The sequence below is a fragment of the Astatotilapia calliptera genome, chromosome 12, assembly GCF_964374335.1.
Source record: "Astatotilapia calliptera chromosome 12, fAstCal68.1, whole genome shotgun sequence".
Lineage (NCBI taxonomy): Eukaryota > Metazoa > Chordata > Actinopteri > Cichliformes > Cichlidae > Astatotilapia > Astatotilapia calliptera.
Window position 1 is genome coordinate 40,441,271 of NC_137433.1, and position 20,510 is coordinate 40,461,780.

The following is a 20,510-nucleotide window of genomic DNA, read 5'->3' on the forward strand; positions in this document are numbered from 1 at the left end:
TCTTCCATTTTCTGATGATTGCTCCCACAGTTGATTTTTTCACACCAAGCTGCTTGCCTATTGTAGATTCACTCTTCCCAGTCTGGTGCAGGTCTACAATACTTTTCCTGGTGTCCTTCGAAAGCTCTTTGGTCTTGGCCATGGCGGAGTTTGGAGTCTGACTGTTTGAGGCTGTGGACAGGTGTCTTTTATACAGATGATGAGTTCAAACAGGTGCCATTCATACAGGTAACGAGTGGGGGACAGAAAAGCTTCTTACAGAAGACGTTACAGGTCTGTGAGAGCCAGAGATTTTCCTTGTTTGAGGTGACCAAATACTTATTTTCCACCCTGATTTACGAATAAATTCTTTACAAATCCTACCATGTGAATTCATGGACCTTTTTTCACATTCTGTCTCTCACAGTTGAAGTGTACCCCTGGTGCAAATTACTGACCTCTGTCATCATTTTAAGTGGGGGAACTTGCACAATCGGTGGCTGACTAAATACTTTTTTGCCCCACTGTACAACAACAATAAACCATGGTTCAATTCTAAACTCCAACATCTTCGTATGACCAAGGAGGACGCCTACAGAAGTGGTGACAGGCCCCTGTACAAGCAAGCCAGGAACACACTGACCAAGGAGATCAAAGCAGCTAAAAGGATCTACTCCCAGAAGCTGGAAGAACGGCTTTCAGCCAACGACCCAGCATCAGTGTGGAGGGGTCTGCAGGAAATCACCAGCTACAGATGCCCCCCACCCACTATTGAAGCAAACAAAGACCTGGCCAATGAGTTAAACACTTTCTACTGCAGGTTTGAGACGGACAGACTCCCACGCCTCACCCTCCTGCCTCAAAACCTGTGCTGAACAGCTGGCTCCCATCTTTACTCACATCTTCAACAGATCCCTGGAGCTGTGTGAAGTTCCCTCCTGCTTCAAACGCTCCACCATCATCCCTGTTCCCAAGAAACCCACCATCACAGGACTGAATGACTACAGACCTGTCGCCTTGATGTCTGTGGTCATGAAATCCTTCGAACGACTGGTGTTAGCCCATCTGAAAGACATTACAGGCCACCAGCTGGACCCTGTGCAGTTTGCCTACCGGGATCGTTGAGTGACTACCCATCAGTGTTTTCAGCCAAATCAGTGAGTGCTAGTCTGTCGCTGTTCAGTTGTGTGTTAACGGCTGCCTCTGTGGATTTTCCAGCAGGAGTGCGGGAACAGGAGGGCAGCAAGCAGCAAGTATCATGGGAGCGGAGACACGGAGCAAGAGCACTGAGAAGAAGACACGGCGGGAAACTGTTCTTGAAGTACACTGAGAAAGAGAGAGAGAGAGAGAGCTGTGCATGTGTCACAATACGGCTGTGTGCAGGCAAAAGTAGGACCCAAACGCAAACTCACAGAGACAAAAGGTAAACTCAAAAAACACAGCTTTATTGCTGGCGTGGAGTGGGACAGGTAAAACAATACAAAATAAACTAAACTGGGAAAACTAAAGCTCAAGGAGCCACAGGGAAAAATCACACAGCTATGATGGAGGACGCAACACTGACAAAGAGAAACATGGGGCTTAAATACACTGAGGGATAACGAGGGGGAATGAGCCACAGGAGGAGAGCACAGCTGAGAGTAATTAAGCAGGACGAGGCAAGGGAAGCAAAACTAGAAACATTAACATAGAACAGACTGTGAAAGTAAAACAGGAAACACACTGACGGAACTCAAGACATGTGGACTTAACAGACTGGGGGAGACAGAACATAGGGATCTGAAACATGGAACAGAAAGGCACAGTAGATCAACATAAACATAACAACGCCACAGGGGAAGAGTAAAACTGAACACGATGAACACAGAAACACCAGACCTCTTCACAATAAAACAGGAAACATAATGAGACGTAGACATGACAACCCGAACTTCACAATGTAAGACACAGACATGAAACACATGAAGAGCAGGGGAGATTTACCATAGTTGGAAACACGAGGGGGAAATAATAAGAACTAGAAACACTTAAGCATGATAACAAATGAACTTAGGAACCTGAAGGGCTTACATAAACTAAAACATCAAAATGAACTAAAACTCAAAACACTGGGTCACAAGACCCAGGATCGTGACAGCATGAAGTGTGATTTTATCCTGGTGGAAGCAAAACAGCAAAAGTCAGAGTGAATTCATGACGATGTTTATGTGAAGCGTAGTTTGGATCAGGTTCAGAGATAAAACTAACAGCTTTAGAATCAGCGCAAAAAGGGCGTACACACAAAGCGCGGACCCGCCGAAACATCAGAATCAGTGAGCTGTCGGCTTTCAGACCCGACCGTGTCCGTGCCGTCGGGTAAGAAAGGTGAAATCTCACTGATTCTGATCCGCGGGTCCACGCTTTGTGTTTATGTCTTTGTGCAGAAGCCATGTTCCTGCTTTCATTTACTGTTTTAAATGTTTGGTGGTTGTCAAAATTTTGTGACAAAATACATTTATATAAAAAAATTGATTCAGGATTTTAATGAATCGATATCACGTTATCCAAGCTAGAATCGATTTTAATCGATGAATCGATTATTAAAACCCACCCCTAGTACTGGCAATCATGTATATTTAATTTAGATAATATTCTGGATATTTAGAATTGAGCTATTTGTATATATTAGAACTAGTTCTTAGATTTTGTAACATATTTTATTATTTCATTTAGTCTTTTGGATCGGACGTAACCACATGATAATTTTAATCTCATGAACCTTACAGGTGAGTTCATGCATGAACAGAAAACTCTCTATAATATCTTGAACCCCATCAAGATTAGTTTTAATTCTTCAAATCTAAAATATTTATATGAAATACAACATTTCAGAAAAAGATGACATTTTCTGAGACCAAATGTCTTCCTGCAGGAACACACACACACACTCAGCAGCATGGACAGCTCCTCCTCCTTCTGCTGCTGTTCCACCGATCTGTTCATCAGGCAGGCTGTGACATCATCATCTCTTTCTTTCTCTCTCTCTCTCTCTCTCTCACACACACACACACACACACACACACACACACACACACTCAGCAGAGCGGTTTTATTTCCACTTGGCTGATTTCTGGCGTCGCATCAGAGAAGAAGAGGAAGGAGGAGGCAGTAGGAGGAGCTGAGAGCAGCAGAGGGAGCGTCAGGTAGCAGATGAACAAATAACCCAGTTAATCAGCAGCTTCATAACCAGCTGAATCCATAAGAAACAGGCTAACGTAGATGTGTCTAGCCTTTAAGGAGAAGGAGATGGAGTCTGAAGAGAATCTGCTGAGTGCTTACCTGCTGCTGTTGCTGCTCGGATCACACTTCACTCTGGTAACACGACCCTGCTTCTATTTATATTCTGCCGAGTGAGGACTCCCTCATGGTATCATGTATTCCGATCTGTTTTGGTGCTTTCTGGTGAATTTCAGTCACAGGCTGTAAAACCTTTTTTCTGACACACTTCCATGTTGGTGAGAAAATGGTGGTGTCAATCGATCTTGATCTGCATCAGAGACCAAATCTCTGATCATCTTTAAGTCAGAATGTAAATCTGCTTTCTTTGAGATAATTCTGGGTTAATGGTTTTTAGCTACCTTCCCTTTATGCAAGCATTTTTCAGTTATTAATAATTAATCCAGGTCACGTGGTTTTCAGCCCGATAATTAATTTTAGCGGATAAAGCCGTATCATTGCCTTGCTCAGCAGCACAGGTTGATAAAATGGGAACAAATGAAGCCAGATGGAAGTGTTCTGAATGTATTTAATATGTAATCACATTTCTCACATCAGTTAATAATAAGTCTGCTAATAATCCGGATTATCCGATGGATAGCAGCAGATTAGCTTCAGTGTGAGAGTGACATAGACAGAATAGCTTTACAGCTGAAATACAAAGACTGTTAACAGTAAAAATTATAATAAAAGTGGATCTTCTGCTGGACAGTATGGCTATTGAAGGTTTTTGGTACTTTAGCAATGGATTTCTTTTTTAGACACACTGATCCTTGTGAAGAACACATCATATTTCTGTTGTTTTAATAATGTCCTAATTTTCATCGTACCCTCATTTAGGTGGGTCCCTCAACCCCTGAGGAGGGCTGGCAGGTCTACAGTTCAGCTCAGGACTCAGAGGGTCGATGTGTTTGTACAGTGGTGGCTCCTCAGCAGACTGTCTGTTCCAGAGATGCTCGAACCAAGCAACTACGACAACTGCTAGAAAAGGTAATCACAACAGCAGTGGCCTCAAGATACTTTATATTGTAAGGTAGACCGTACAATAATACATACAGAGAAAAAGGCAACAATCATATGACCCCCTATGAGCAAGCACTTTGGCGACAGCGGTCAACGGAGTAGCACCTGGTCTAGATTTTTACACAGTCGCAGAGACGCTAGATTTTGACAGAAATGCAGCCACGTCTTCATTTGGGAGGGCGCTAGGGGCCCTTCTGACCTGCTACAGCATGGACCCATGAGAATAATGAGCAGAAAGGCAAGACAATACCTGCAGCTGACGGAGAAGCAGAAGTTTGAGTCAGAGCTTATCATCGGTGTCATGTGGTTCTGGATCCTTTGGCACTGCTGGCATGACCCTGATGCACTTCTTGGTCACTTACGTTGGCCGGATGCTTCTGAATGGATGAGAAGCTTGGAATAGAATAGAATAGAATTCAACTTTATTGTCATTGCACATGTCACAAGTACAGGCAACGAAATGCAGTCTGGATCCATCCATCCATTCCTTTCATTCCAGATGACGAGGAATAAGGTCACCATGAGGGATTTGGTTTGCTGTTCAAAAGTCATTGTTGTACATAGACTTAAAGTAAAAAAACAAAAAAAACAACAACTTCTGTTAGTACTGTTAGCACTGCTGCAGAAGTAGGTGATCTGCTTCCAATACCTTCAAACCAAACAGCTCCCACAGCTGACTGAAAAAGCTAAAAATATTATAATTGGAAAATGCTGAATATAATTCTCAAGGGCCTGTCCTTCCATGATGACTTTCTCTTCTTCCTTCTTGGGTTTCTGCTGCCTGAGGTATTCACTGAGCACCTGGTTGGTTGGGGACATCTTCCTGAGGTACTTGTGGATGTTCATTGTTTGATCCTGGACTGTGGTACTGACACTCACTAGACACCGGCCTCCTTTCTTCCACTTAGCATACAGTCTCAGGGTGTTGGGTTCTGGTTGAAACCTTACATGCATGGTCAGGGGCTTTCTGGTCTTGATGTCAGTGGCTTCTATCGCCTCCTTTGGCCAGCCTATTATCCCAGCAGGCTATCTGATCACAGGCAGGGTGTAGGTGTTAATATCCCAGATCTTCTTCTTACCATTAACCTGAGTCCTCAGGACTTACCTTACTCTCTGCAGGTACTTGGTAGTTGCAGCTTTCCTAGTGGCTTCGTCATGGTTCCCATTTGCCTGTGGGATTCCAAGGTACTTGTAACTGTCCTTAATCTCTGTAATTTTGCCTTCTGGTAGTGTGAGCCTCTCAGTTCCGACTCCCTTTCATCTCTTTGTTACCAGCTGACTACACTTTTCCAATCCAAATGACATTACGATGCCTTTGCTGGATATCCTGGTGGTGTGGATCAGTGAATCGATGTCTCCTTCCCTCTTGGCCTACAGCTTCATGTCATCCATGTAGAGGATGCAGCTGATGATTGTTCCATTCCGTAGTTGGTATCTGTAGCGAGTCTCAATGATCTCATTGAGGAGTTTCAGGCCTATGCAGAACAACAGTGGTGGCTTTCAGTGCAGTGACCCCCAAGCTTGGCATATGGCTCCAGCAGATCCCAGGAACAACACCCAACATCTCTGTTCAGAAGAGCAGAGTCCTAGGGACAGCTAAGATACTGCGCAGGACCCTCAAGCTCCCAGGCCTCTGTCAGAGGACTCGAGCTTGAAGGATAAAGACCAGTTGTAGGGGCGAGCGGAGAATATGTTTTAAATATGTGTGTGTATATGACCAATTCAAGGCACTTCTGTTGTGACTTCAACAATGAAGTTATTCTAATGGGAGACTTAAAAAACTGGGATAACAAAAGTGATAGAAAGAAACTGAAATTACAGATACTTTTGGTCTAACACAAATGATCAGTGATCCCACTAGAGTAACAAATCCCTCTATAACTCATAAGACCAGGTGTTTTCTAACAAACCGGATAGAATGACAAAAACATATAACTTTTTGACTGGCTTGTCTGACCATAATGTCATATTCAAATTAAAAAAAGGAAATGACAGGTACCTTAGTGTTTATCAATGATACTGTCCTGTCCAGGTGCAGAATATGAGTCAATCCATTGAAGCGCTAGATCAGCGGTCTCAGAGAGATCTACAGTTTGTGGAGAAGATGGAAGTTCAGCTGAAAGGTCTGGAAAACAAATTCAAACAGGTGGAAGATGGACATGAGAGCAACATTGCCAGACAGTACAAGGTACTTTGCCCACATCATGAAACTGAACAATCCATCAACAACTTTGTGGTCTCTCTCTCTCTCTCTCTCTCTCTCTCTCTCTCTCTCTCAATAAAGAGCAATGAAGCATTTCAAAAAGAAGAGATCACTTGAAGGAACTGAACATAATTTACTGAGATAGAGAACTGCATTGCAGTGGTTTGTATCATATCTATCTAATAGACTCCAATTTGTGCATGTAAATGGAGAGTCCTCTTCACACACTAAGGTCAATTATGGTGTTCCACAGGGTTCGGTGCTAGGACCAATTCTATTTACATTATACATGCTTCCCTTAGGCAGCATCATTAGAAGACATAGCATACATTTACACTGCTATGCTGATGACACCCAGCTCTATCTGTCCATGAAGCCAGATAACACACACCAATGAGTTAAATGGGGCGATCGTGGCTCAAGAGTTGGGAGTTCGCCTTGTAATCGGAAGGTTGCCAGTTCGAGCCCCGGCTCCAACAGTCTCGGTCATTGTGTCCTTGGGCAAGACACTTCACCCGCTGCCTACTGGTGGTGGTCAGAGGGCCCGGTGGCGCCAGTGTCCGGCAGCCTCGCCTCTGTCAGTGCGCCCCAGGGTGGCTGTGGCTACAATGTAGCTTGCCATCACCAGTGTGTGAATGTGTGTGTGAATGGGTGGATGACTGGATATGTAAAGCGCTTTGGGGTCCTTAGGGACTAGTAAAGCGCTATATAAATACAGGCCATTTACCATTTACCATAAACTGCAGGAATGTCTTAAAGACCTGGATGACCGCTACTTTCTACTTTTTAATTCAGATCAAACTGAGGTTATTGTACTCGGCCCTGAAAATCTTAGAAATATGGTATCTAAGCAGATTCTTACTCTGGATGGCATTACCTTGGCCTCCAGTAACGCTGTGAGGAACCTTGGAGTAATTTTTGACCAGGACATGTCCTTCAATGCACATATTAAACAAACACTGGAAATACTGCTAAATGTTCAGTTTCTATGCCATATGTTAAAACAAGATCTAGAGTGTGATTAAAGTGGTGGGTTCTTTTACATTTTGAGAGAAGCCAATTGAGTCTAATAACAGATTAAATGCCATGTTAAGGCTCATTTACATGGATGTTAAAATCACCCACAATAATTATTTTATCTGAGCTGAGAACTAAATCAGATAAAAATTCTGAGAAATCAGACAGAAACTCTGTGTAAGGCCCAGGTGGACAATAGATAATAACAAGTAAGACTGGTTTCTGAGTTTCACAGCCGGGGTGTAGTGATTGGATTTCCGGCTCTTTTTGGAGAACCGGCTCTTTCGGCTTGGGGCACTAAAAACAGCCGGCTCTTTCGGCTGCCAACCGGCTCTTCCGGTTGTTTTGTTGCTTTAATTAATTAATTATCAACAACAACATAAAATTATGCACAAAAGAAATTACTAATATAAAAAAAAAACGTGGATTTATTTATATGATTACATATAAATATATATGGTGGCCCCTAGAGACAAAGCACGCACTAACTCCAAAACACATTTCTAGCATTAACTGAACTTCCAAAACAGAGCTACTAGATCACTTAAATTACACAATTGAAAGCATATGTGTATTGTTTGTGTATTTATACACAAGCACTCATATATATTCAAATAATTAAAAAGAAATGTTCATTTACCTGTTACTACCACACACCAAATCCGGTCGTTGGTACTTCCTGGCTTGTGTAGCCACTAGGTAACAAAAGCTCAACACTGCGCCTAGCATTCTGGAGCACTTCTGTTGTGTTTTGTACGTGTTTTGGAGTTTGTACGTATTTCTGAGTTTGTACATGTTTTGTCTCTAGGGGGCCACCGTATATATACTTTTATTTATTCACTCCACATAAAATGTAATAAATAAATCTTATAATACATAACTACTTAAATTTTCAGCTTTTTCCTTTTAAACAAATTTAAAGTGAAACAACACAAAACACTGCCAACCACAACACAATTAAAATGTGAAAACAAAAAGAAGATGCACATTCTCTGTCATATGGACCTGCATGAATAAACTTTCTGAATCCTTTATCATCTGCAACTGAAAATAGTTGTGGATGATTACTATACCTTTCTAATGTGACGTTGTTGTCCATGGCTCTCTTTCTCTCTCTCTCCCTCCCGCTCTGTTCCTGTGCTACTGAGTGTAACTACCGCCCCTCTTTCCAGCACAAGGCTCGCGTGTGGAGTGAAGTGGAAAAAAGTGTGAGACAGAGGGTGAGAAAAAAACAAACAAACTCACATCGTTCACTTCAAAGATCCAGCTCTAAGAGCCGTTTCGTTCTCGACCGAGACATCACTACTGGGGTGGACAAGGCTAAGCATCAGGCTTTCAAATGAATTAAACGTCTGTCTGGGTCTTTGGTTGATTAATAGGCTGGTGTGAAAAATTGCTGCCACACCTCCCCCTCGGCCTGTGCTTCGAGGTTTCTGGTAGTTAGAATGACTCGGGGGTGTTGATTCATTTAAACTAACATAATCATCCTGCTGCAACCAGGTTTCTGTAAGGCAGAGTAAATCGATTTGTTGATCAATTATTAAGTCATGTAGTAATGAAGGGAAGTCAGACCACAACCTGGTTTACCTACAGCCACAATACACACCCCTCGTCCAAAGGCAGCCTGTCACAACGCGCTCCATCCGGAGATGGACCCCAGAAAAGGAGGATGCTCTGAGAGACTGCTATGACACCACAGACTGGGATGTGCTCCTGAGCCCACATGGTGAGGACATAGAGGGGGCGACACACTGTCTTACAGACTACCTCAACTTTTGTGTGGACACAGTCGCCCCTGCTAAGACGGTACGGTGTTATCCTAATAACAAACCGTGGGTAACACAGGAAGTCAAAGCTGTCCTCAACATGAAGAAGAAGGCTTTCAGGAGCAAAGTGAAGGAGGAGATGAAAGCAGCACAGCGGGAGGTGAAACGCTGCCTGAGGGAAGCAAAGGACACCTACAGGAGGAAGGTGGAGCAGAAGTTGGAGAGGAACAATATGAGGGAGGTCTGGAATGGTGTGAAAACCATCACAGGCCACAACACCAAGAAAAGCACAGTGGGGGGGACTGTGGAGAAGGCAAACGAACTCAACAACTTCTTCAACAGGTTTGACCAGCCCACAACCCCCCCACCCTCACCCTCACCTTCACTACAGAGTCCTCTCCCCACTCTCCTGCCTCCCTCGCTTCCCCCCCTTCCTGACACCATGACACCCCCCTCCTCCAATCCCTCTCTCAGCAGCAAGACATCTCCCCCCCTCCCCTCCTCCCAAACATCTCCCAGTGTCACAGTGGATCAGGTCAGGAGGCAACTGAGGAAGCTTCGCCCCAGAAAGGCAGCAGGCCCAGACAAGGTGTGTCCTAGGATGCTAAAGGCGTGTGCTGCTGAACTTGGGGAGCCGCTACAACGAGTCTTCAACCTCAGTCTGCGACTGGGGAGAGTGCCCACCCTATGGAAGACGTCCTGCATCGTCCCGGTCCCCAAAAAGAACCGGCCCAATGAGCTGAATGACTTCCGACCGGTGGCACTGACGTCACATCTTATGAAGACTCTAGAGCGGCTCTTCCTCAACCTCCTCCGACCACAGGTACAACATGCCCAGGACCCACTACAGTTTGCATACAAGGCGGGTGTCGGAGTGGAGGATGCCATCCTGTACCTCCTACACAGAGCCCACTCACACCTGGATGGGGGAAAAGGCACGGTCAGGATACTGTTTCTTGACTTTTCCAGTGCCTTTAATACCATCCGGCCCTGTATGCTTCAGGAAAAACTGAACAGGATGGAGGTGGACCCCTGCCTGGTGGCTTGGATCTCCGACTACCTCACCGACAGACCACAGTACGTCAGGCTGAAGGACATCACGTCTGACACTGTGGTCAGCAGCACAGGAGCACCACAGGGAACTGTGCTGTCCCCTCTTCTCTTCACCCTGTACACCTCTGACTTCTGCTACAACTCTGAATTATGCCATATTCAGAAGTTTGCAGATGACACGGCCATCATGGGGTGTATCTGGGATGATCAGGAAGAGGAGTACAGAAGTCTGGTGAGGAACTTTGTCGCATGGAGTCACACAAACCACCTGCAACTCAACACCTCAAAGACTAAGGAACTGGTTGTGGACTTCGGGAGGTCCAGAGAAGGTCCACTGCCGGTTCAGATAGAGGGGGAGGAGGTGGAGGTGGTCAACAAGTACAAGTACCTCGGGCTGTGGGTGGACAATAAACTGGACTGGTCATGCAACACAGAGCACCTGTATAAAAAAGCCCAAAGCCGACTGTACTTCCTCAGGAGGCTGAGGTCTTTTAACATCTGCAGGAAGCTCCTGAGGATGTTTTACCAGTCGGTGGTTGCTGGAGTACTTTTCTATGCTGTGGTGTGCTGGGGGAGCAGCACAGCAAAGAAGGACTCATGCAGGCTGGAGAAACTGATCAGGAAGGCTAGCTCTGTGGTCGGCATGAAGCTGGACACTCTGGTGACAGTGGCAGAGAAAAGGACATTAAAGAAACTGATGGACATTATGAACAATGCTGGGCATCCTCTGCACACGGCCATAAACAATCAGAAGAGTCTGTTCAGTGACAGGTTGCTTCTCCCCAAGACAAGAACTAACAGACTTAAAAACTCCTTTGTCCCACACGCCATCAAACTGTTTAACTCCTCTCTGGAGGGGAGAGGGAGGGGAAACAGGAGGACAAAGGAGGGGGGAACAACTAAGCTGTAGTGCCTCTTCACCTCACTGTACAATACCTTGTGCAATACTTTTTGTAAATAGTCAACAGTGCAATAGACTCAATACTTGAAATGTGCAATTCACTTGTATTTTTATTTTTTTATTCCTATTTATTCTATTTATCCCCTTTGTATATTTTATTTATATTTGTCTCTGTATTTATATACGTGTGTGTGTGTATATATATATATATATATATATGTATATATATATATATATGTATATATATGTATGTATGTATGTATGTATGTATGTATATATATATATATATATATATATATAACAATTCTGTAACTGTAACTTCGGTCGTTGCTGTGCTTTTTGGAAGTCGAATTTCCCAGAGGAACCCACCCGAGGGATTAATAAAGTTCTATCTTATCTTATCTTATCTTATCTTATCTTAATAGAGACTTGGAGGAGAGAGACCTAATATTTAATAATCCACATTTCACTGCTTTACTCTTTGGTTCAGATGTAGATACTGTATTGTTCTTTCTTTGTGATTTTTTTATGTTTAAGTTGTTTGTTGCTGGTTTTTAGTTTGTTTTCTGTCCGTTTGGGAGCTGACACAGTCTCTATGGAGATGGTTTTTGGGGGGGTAGCAGCAGGAGAGAAGCTGCAGAGAGGCGTGTAAGACTGCAACTCTGCTTTCTGGTCCCAACTCTGGATAGTCATATTTTGGGGGGTTTAATACATTTGTCCATATTTCTAGAAATGAGAGCTGCTTCATCCAAAGTGGGATGGATGCCGTCTCTCCTAACAAGACCAGGTTTCCTCCAGAAGGTTTGCCAATTATCTATGAAGCCCACATCGTTTCTGGGACACCACTCAGACAGCCAGCAATTTAAGGAGAACATGTCTCTCCTGGTCTGATTGGGGAGGGGACCAGAGAAAACTACAGAGTCCCACACTGTTTTGGCAAAGTTACACACCGATTCAATATTGATTTTAGGGACCTCCGATTGGCGTAACCGGGTGTCATTACTGCCAACGTGAATTATGATTTTACTGAATTTATGTTTACCCTTAGCCAGCAGTTTTAAATTTCCCTCAATGTCGCCTGCTCTGGCCCCTGGAAGACAATTGACTATAGTTGCCGGTGTCTCTAGCTTCACATGTCTGAGAACAGAATCACCAATTACCAGAGTTTGACCCCCAGCGGGTGTGTCGCCGAGTGACACACCTCCACCACACACACATGCACACAAACCAAAGCGATGTCATGGCACCAACCTGCGGCTCTTTAGTCGTTATAGTGCAGCTCCGCGTGGTTTGGGAAAATAAATTAGAAGTATTTAGCTGAAGTGTATTTTATTTATGTTAGTTCTTTTTTAAACTTGTAGTTCTAAACTGGAAGATTATCATGATATTGAAATATAAAAATAAAATTATATTCTATTATTTTTTTCATCACTCAAAATAAGTGTCACACTCGCAGAAGGCGGTGTACCCGCCGAAACGCCATGCATTTATTGAGACTTTCAACCCCAGGTAGGCCAATTATGGATCTTCGGATCCACATTATGTCAGCAGCTATTCTCCACTGTGAACTATGTTAAAAACAAACACCGCTCACGCCTCACAGATGACAGCTTACAGTCCTGCGTAAAGATGAAAGTGACTTTGTACAGCCCCAATTTGCAGACGCTGTGCGCAGAGGTTCAGGAGCAGAAGTCCCATTGTAAACATATCACGGCAGACCCGACGATGTTTCCATGAACATGCTTTTCTGCATATCTTTATTGACCACTTTTCACACACGGTTGCAGTACGCATACAGCCGGCTGGCTGTAGCTTTTCAGCTCACAGCCCGACACATACCAACACAACAGCACAGATAGCACAGACGTTAAGGTGGCGAGGCGTGACTGCGGGTGCTGCTCAGGTGTGTCCGCCTCCCCTGCAGCGGCGCTGCAGACCACGCCAGGTCTTTTCAGGTAAAATACATATTTAGGCAGAATTTTGCAAATGTCTATCTTTCTTTTTTTAGCAGCATAGTGCTTTTTTCCAATTATTTTTTAAAAACCAGGTCAAGGCTCCAAAAGCCCAAAGGAGATATAAGGGTGGCGTCTCACAACAGTTTTTGTTTGCTACGTGGATCATTTTAGTTCAGCTGGGTGTCTTTCCTTTAAGTGTTCAAAATGTGTTAATTACATAAATAAAATGTAATTTTCTCTGTAGCCCTTCACGGATTTTGATAAGCAACACACCTTAGTTGTTCACAAAAAGCATAAAGGTAAAAAACAATATATACACTGTTATCTTCATTTTAGATGTCAAAAAGTATTTGTGGCTCCCTCTGTTGTCTTTTGCGTGGAAACCGGGTCCAAATGGCTCTTTGGATGTTAAAGGTTGGTGACCCCTGGTCTAGGGTCACCGAAATCAACAGGATTCATTCTGAGGGGCATGGATGTGCATCCAAAATTATTAAAAAAAAAACCCAAATGGATGAAAGATCTATAAGTCTAAAATTTAAAGTGTGACTTGGTGGCGGTGCTAGAGAAAAAGTCATGTCAGGGGTTTTGGTGATGACATGATGACTTGAATGGGTTCATCAGCTTCTGGCCATGAATGTTGTCAGTAATTTTGAAAATATTTCATGCAAACCTTTCAAGATACATTTATTCTAAATTAAAAGTTTGGCCTGATGGTGGCACTAGAGTTTCATTATCAAGGGGCTATTTGTGTATTAAATAAATAAACAAAGTGGCTGACACAAACACTTGGTCAACAATTGTATGTAACCATTTTCTGGAGGCAAATATCCCATGGGGTTGACCCCAACGGTAAAACATGTTAGTAATATTTGAGGAGAATATGAGGGTTAAAAGTAGAGAGGATGTCTGTCTTCCAAAGAGGGCCCAGTGGTGCCAGTGTCCGGCAGCCTCGCCTCTGTCAGTGCGCCCCAGGGCAGCTGTGGCTACAATGTAGCTGCCATCACCAGTATGTGAATGTGTGTGTGAATGGGTGAATAACTGAATGTGTAAAGTGCTTTGGAGTCCTTAGGGACTAGTAAAGCGCTATACAAATACAGGCCATTTACCATTTACCAAAGACAAACTGGGAGCTGGTTCCACAGAAAAGGGGCCAGAAAGCTGAAGGCTCTGCCTCCCATTCTGCTCTTAATTCTGCCCTAGTAACCACAAGTAAACCGGCAGTCAGAGAGTAAAGTACTGTATTAGGATAATTTGATGCAATTAGGTCTTTACAATATGTTGAACATATGTGAGATTTAAAAGGACATTTGAAAACATCTGATCTAAAGTGTTTTTTTTTCTGAATGTCTGCTGTTTGTCAGTCCATCAAAGCAAAGATGGAGGAGTTAAAGCCTCTCATCCCAGTTCTGGAGTCCTACAAAGCAGATGCACTGTTGGTCCGCCAGTTTAAAGAAGAGGCAGCGAATGTGACGGAGCTGCTGGGATCATTGCAGGAACAGCTCGGAGGTCTGGACTACCAGGAGCTCCACAGCCGGGTGATAAGCCTGGAGGACCGACTGAAGGCTTGCATGCAGAGGCTAGGTGGGTAGAGGAAAATAAAATCTGAAGCTCATACTATCTTTTCTGAATCAAGAAAATATCTGAACTTGCCTTTGTGGACTAAAGTTTTCAGAGGGCTGGGTGTGACCACACAAAGCTGTGTACATTAAACTCATAATATCTCCTGCAGTTTCTGCAAATTTTCATGTTATTTTGTCCACATGTGCCTCTGTTTGTTTTTTAGCTTGTGGGAAGCTCACAGGAATCTCCGAGCCAATCACCATAAAGACATCTGGATCTAGATTTGGATCATGGATGACTGACCCACTTGCTCCAGCTGGAGACAACAGAGTAAGTCTTAATATGTAACAGTAAATCAAATTTATGAGCATATCATACTGGCTCTCTTCAGTGTTGGGAAGGTTACTTTTAAAATGTATTCCACTACAGATTACAGATTAGATCCCCCAAAATGTATTTTGTAACGTAACTCAATAAGAGTAACGTAATGGAATACTTTGGATTACTTAATATATTATGATGTTTTTTACAACTACATGAATGTACTATTGCTGTGTGATTTATTACTATTACTGAAGGTTACTCGCCATACCAATACCAACTAGATGTTTAAATCTTAATATAAATGAGTAACAGTAGGGTAGACATTAGGTAAGGCTGCAATTTTTGCAGCGATCTCGTATAGAAAACTATTCGGCGCATATATAAAACAGGTCCGCGGCTCCGAACCGTAGTAAAGGGACCTCTGGCTAATACGTCGGGTTCGTGTCGGGCTCGTAGCTGAAAACTAGCTTTACTTTGTTGTCTAGGTCAACTTTGCTAGCGAGAGACAGAGAGAGGCGTTGAAAGGCTGCTCCAACGGAACTTATTTTTTCACGAACACAGTGTACAGTCGAGTCTTAATAGCTTACTTACAACTAGGCTACACTGCCCATGAGACTACATTCTTTACAGCTATGCCTGTAACACTCTGCCTATTGCCTTCTTATTAAGTCATTCTTTTGAATAATAATTTTTAAAAATATTTCTTCACGTCATTATGCGGCCACAAGTAGAGGTTACATGGGCCACGAGACTGAGACACAGGCATTAGACCCTCTTAATGCGTGTTTTGTTTGGGTTTCCACCGGCGTGGAATCACCAAAAATAGAGAGGTGACAGCCTAACATATGAAATAGGAAAAGACCGCCGTGTAATCCATTTATTTCAGCAAAGTAACTGTATTCTGAATACCACATTTTTAAACGGTAACTGTAACGGAATACAGTTACTCATATTTTGTATTTTAAATAGGTAACGGTGGTACATGTATTCTGTTACTTTCCAACACTGGCTCTTTTTTAGCTTAGAGAGTTTTTCGTGTCACTATATGAACACGAATTAGAAGTAACTGGATAAGGATATCTCGGCTGCAGTGGTCATTTTACGATGTTTTGCTATGCATACATTGCATGTCTGTGGAACATAAAGGATTCAAGTTAACAATACAAATAATTATGATTGTTTTTATTTTTAATATTTGTTCTTTTTCCTTACAGGTATGGTACATGGATGGGTACCATAACAATCGCTTTGTTAGGGAGTACCAGTCCATGTCTGACTTCATGATGACAGACAATTTCACCTCTCACCGACTTCCTCATCCCTGGTCTGGTACTGGGCAGGTGGTTTATAATGGATCTCTTTACTTCAACAAGTTTCAGAGTCACACAATCATTAAATTTGACTTCAGCACATCGCTCATCAGCAGATCGCGACAACTTGACTTTGCTGGTTACAACAACATGTACCATTACTCCTGGGGTGGGCACTCAGACATTGACCTCATGGTGGACGAGGGTGGGCTGTGGGCTGTATATGCTACCAATCAAAATGCTGGTAATATTGTTCTTAGCCAGCTAAACCCCAACACCCTACAGATCATCCGCAGCTGGACCACCAACCATCCAAAACGCAGCGCTGGTGAGGCCTTCATGATCTGTGGAACCCTGTATGTCACCAATGGGTACTCAGGTGGAACCAAAGTATACTACGCCTTTTCCACCAACTCATCCACTTATGAGTACATCGACATCCCTCTGACCAACAAATACAGCCACCTGTCTATGCTTGACTACAACCCTCGAGACAGAGCGCTCTACGCCTGGAACAATGGCCACCAAGTTCTTTATAATGTCACACTTTATCACATAATACAGTAACAATCAATATTAGCCACTCTCACATTCAAAAGAAAAAACAAATCAAGACCCCACAATGTTACTGCAATCACAGTACACACGATCCCTTACACAGGATGCTCTGTGGGCCTTTACAAAGTAATGCTCCAAAATTTTATACAATTAAAGAATAAATATGATTTTCCTGAAAACATTAGGTGATATCAAACTATACAACTAAATAAAAAAAATAGAATAAATCCTAAAGTACTCTGACTGTTAGAGGGTCAAAAGAAAATAGAAAATAGTTATCAGGTCAGTTTATTTGCTTCCTGGACAGAGAGTGGTGTATTAGCTACAATTAGCTTAGCTCCATCTGAAGAGAAAAAAAACCTTCCAAAAAGCTGAAGGCTGGGTCCCTGATTCTCCTCTTGTCCACACATTCCTCTCTAACAGAAACTTCATCATCTTAAAAAATGACTCACCTGCATGTGAAATCTTCAGGGAACTGCTAGCCCTGAGATAGAAGAGAGCCCATTCTGAAAGCGGAACCACTAACTTTACAGCCCTTGTCAGTATATAGGTAGTGACTTAAGATTTAGTTCAGGTTTAGAGAAATATTTTGATTGCCAGTATAGGCCTTTAAGGTGTCAGCTGGTGTACTCAAGAGTAGAACCGGGATCAAATCAGGAAACCCGTCTATGTGATGCTGTGTTTGAACACTTCAGGTGCTATTACATTTTTAGACCAGTCCATTAAATATGTCAAAAGAACATAAGAGGAATCTAAGAGAGTGTTGGGTTTTTTTTCTGTCATGATGGAGCTAGCTAACCAAACCAAATGTTCTCAGTAGCTGTGCCCCAAAATGTCGGCTGCATCCTCCTGAGGCCACATTTGTAGGCCAATTACGTCACAGCCAGGCAACAAAGGCTGTCCCAATTCGTCGACTCCTTCAAATGCGGCCGACAAATGCATTCTTCATTTCCCTGAATTTGAAGTATGGGTCGGGTGTGTCCTTCGTGGCCCACCATATATCAGAATTCATAGCGCGGCTCAGCCAATTCCAGTTTCCAACAATGGCGGCCGCTACTAAGTTTTAAAATTGCTCTTGTTAATCTTTCTGGGTCACAAAATAAACTTTAGACATATTTTCAGGCGAGAAAGTAGCTGTGTAAACTTCAAATACCTTCTTGGTTTATCAAGACATCGCATATTTGCAAAAGTACTCTGAAGTTTTCGGAGACGTCTGTTACCCACCCACTCGATAGCTAGCCGGGGGGTTCAATGGTCACTCGAGCTGGCGAGAGCAGCAGACTCCCGGCTTCATCGTTTTTAGACCCCCGCTGTCTTTCGCTACTCAGGTTAAACATGATATATAAGTCACTCGGATAACTTAAACATGTAATTGTTTGGCTTTTTTCAGTGTTTTATTTGTTCCGGAGTAAATCGGTTTGGCTGAGATCAAAGTTATTAGATTATTAGATTAAATAAAACTTTATTAATCCATCGGGTGGGTTCCTCCCACCTGGGGTGGCTGTAGCTCAGGTGGCAGAGCAGGTCAGCCACTAATCAGAAGGTCGGTGGTTCGATCCCAGGCTGTCTCCTGGCTGCATGCCAAATATCCTTGGGCAAGATACTAACCCCATGTTTGCCTGCTGGTGGTGGTCAGAGGGCCCGGTGGCGCCAGTGTCCGGCAGCCTCGCCTCTGTCAGTGCGCCCCAGGGTAACTGTGGCTACAATGTAGCTTGCCATTACCAGTGTGTGAATGTGTGTGTGAATGGGTGAATGACTGAATGTAGTGTAAAGCGCTTTGGGGTCCTTAGGGACTGAGTAAAGCGCTATACAAATGCAGGCCATTTACCATTCCTCCGGGATTTTCAAACAGCTGAATAAACGTCAAATAGAAAACTGATTAAACACGGTCGAGAATTTACACCAGTGTCCTGTTATATTTTAGATACCAAGGAGCAGACGGCTGAGTTTATTAAACTTCACAGACACAGCGGTCACGCAAATCTGAATGCTAGACCGTCAGATTTCACAGCCTTGCACTTCCGGCCTTCTCGGTCTTAGAAGGACTTGGCCCACGTATGCCGCGAAGGCCGGGTCCTCCGAAGGATGCAGCCGATGTTTTGGGACACGTTTGTGTAAAGCTAGGCTAAAAGCTAGCTGGAATTCTCAGTACTGAAATACTGCACAAAGCATTGGACTGTTAACTTATGTCATTGACTTCTTTTACTAAATGTTTCTTAAAAATTGTATTTAAATCATTAACTCAGTTGTTTGACACAAATGCACTTAAAATGTGAAACACAGTGAAATTAAAAATTTCACAGTGAGAAAACCCAACATTTTTACATGACATATTTTGATGGACACTGAAGAATGCTTCACAGTTTTTTCAAGATTTATTTTCTCTGCGTAATCTCTTCTGACTGAAGCAAGACCCGCTGTTCTTATTCTTATATCCCTTAATATTATAAATAATAATGTATTTCTTACTGTTGTGTGTTATACAGCAATACAAATGATTGCCTGTTTTTCGCAATACTTCATTCAGTTTTTAGATTTATCATTGTACCATGTGAAATTCATTAAGATCACTGAGCTATGGGCATAGTCTAACTATTTAAACAATAAGAATTCCTCTACACACTCACCTGTTGTTCTCAATAAGTAATTTGAGTGTTGCCCTGAATGGTAGTTATGAACGCACATGATGCTTGGCTGATACATTGATGCTAAAATCCTCTTTACCATCAAACGTCTTGTCCAGCATCACTTTAGATTCCATGACATCGTGTGATCTGTCAGACAGAAGAACCCAGTACGACGTTTGTGCAAAACAGATGATATGTACAGAAACTGTAGTCTGTTGGTCTCAGTGAACATCAGTTAGCTGATTTCAGTATCACTGGTCTGTGCAGCTTTTAGGTATTTGAGGCTAAGCCTAAAAACAAAGTGACTGCACAACAGTTGTTCTTCATTCTAACACCCGATTGACTTGTAATAGCTTATTTGCTTTTGTTTTCCATATCAGATGATTTTTTTTTTTTACAGTACTTTAAGTACGTCTTGATGCATGCTCAATCATCCAGGTAAGTAAATCTCCAAAGGTTGATTCTGTGCATCTGGACGTAGCTACGTTCAGATGCACAGAATCAACTTTTGGATAGTACTTTAAGTATTTGTTTGTTTGTCTGTCATAAATGTTTGGCGTAAGCAGCAGGTTTTAATTCTACAGCCCCCTTCAAATGTGTAAGATGATTTATTCCGTTTTCATGACCAATAGCCTTAATATGTGATTGTGCTATGGATTTCTTCACCCAACCACTTTTAAAACAAAATTTAAACTAAGAGGCTCAGTTTCATGAACTGTTCGTGAACTCTTCATGTGTCTTTTTAAAGGCTTCATTGATCCCACAAGGCAACACGTTACAGTAACATGATTATGAATAGTACACTCTACAAATACACAACACAGTTAAAATAAAAGTGCCACAGGTAAGGGCCTTAAATTATGAGATAGTACAACAAATATATATATATATATATATATATATATATATATATATATCAGCAATGAAATACAAAGAAAAATAAATGGGTGATGAACAGTAATAATGGAGAGCAGTTTGT

General features: G+C 42.7%; 1 protein-coding gene and 1 long non-coding RNA gene across 5 annotated transcripts; one reads left to right on the plus strand and one right to left on the minus strand.

Moving 5' to 3' along the window:
- The first annotated feature begins 2,785 nt into the window (after positions 1–2,785).
- LOC113034130 (noelin-like) lies at positions 2,786–20,228 on the plus strand. Of its 4 annotated transcripts, none has more exons than XM_080287511.1 (7): positions 2,786–3,333; positions 4,075–4,224; positions 6,290–6,445; positions 8,650–8,697; positions 14,514–14,733; positions 14,936–15,042; positions 16,251–20,228. In XM_080287511.1, exons 1-7 carry the CDS (start codon positions 3,238–3,240, stop codon positions 16,911–16,913), a joined length of 1,440 nt encoding a protein of 479 aa, XP_080143637.1. In that variant the 5' UTR covers positions 2,786–3,237; the 3' UTR covers positions 16,914–20,228. The 4 variants fall into 4 exon arrangements, with proteins under 4 accessions (XP_080143637.1, XP_026044260.2, XP_080143638.1 ...); XM_080287512.1 differs by lacking the exon at positions 2,786–3,333 and adding an exon at positions 5,377–5,442 and having other exon boundaries at positions 4,088–4,224; positions 5,533–6,445; XM_080287513.1 differs by lacking the exon at positions 2,786–3,333 and adding an exon at positions 5,356–5,442 and having other exon boundaries at positions 4,101–4,224; positions 5,533–6,445.
- LOC145419433 (uncharacterized) lies at positions 4,079–6,395 on the minus strand. The gene is made up of 3 exons (XR_013900820.1): positions 6,257–6,395; positions 4,508–4,650; positions 4,079–4,215 (listed from the first exon to the last, which is right to left on the minus strand). It is a non-coding gene; the product is annotated as an uncharacterized LOC145419433 (long non-coding RNA).
- Positions 20,229–20,510: the final 282 nt, after the last annotated feature.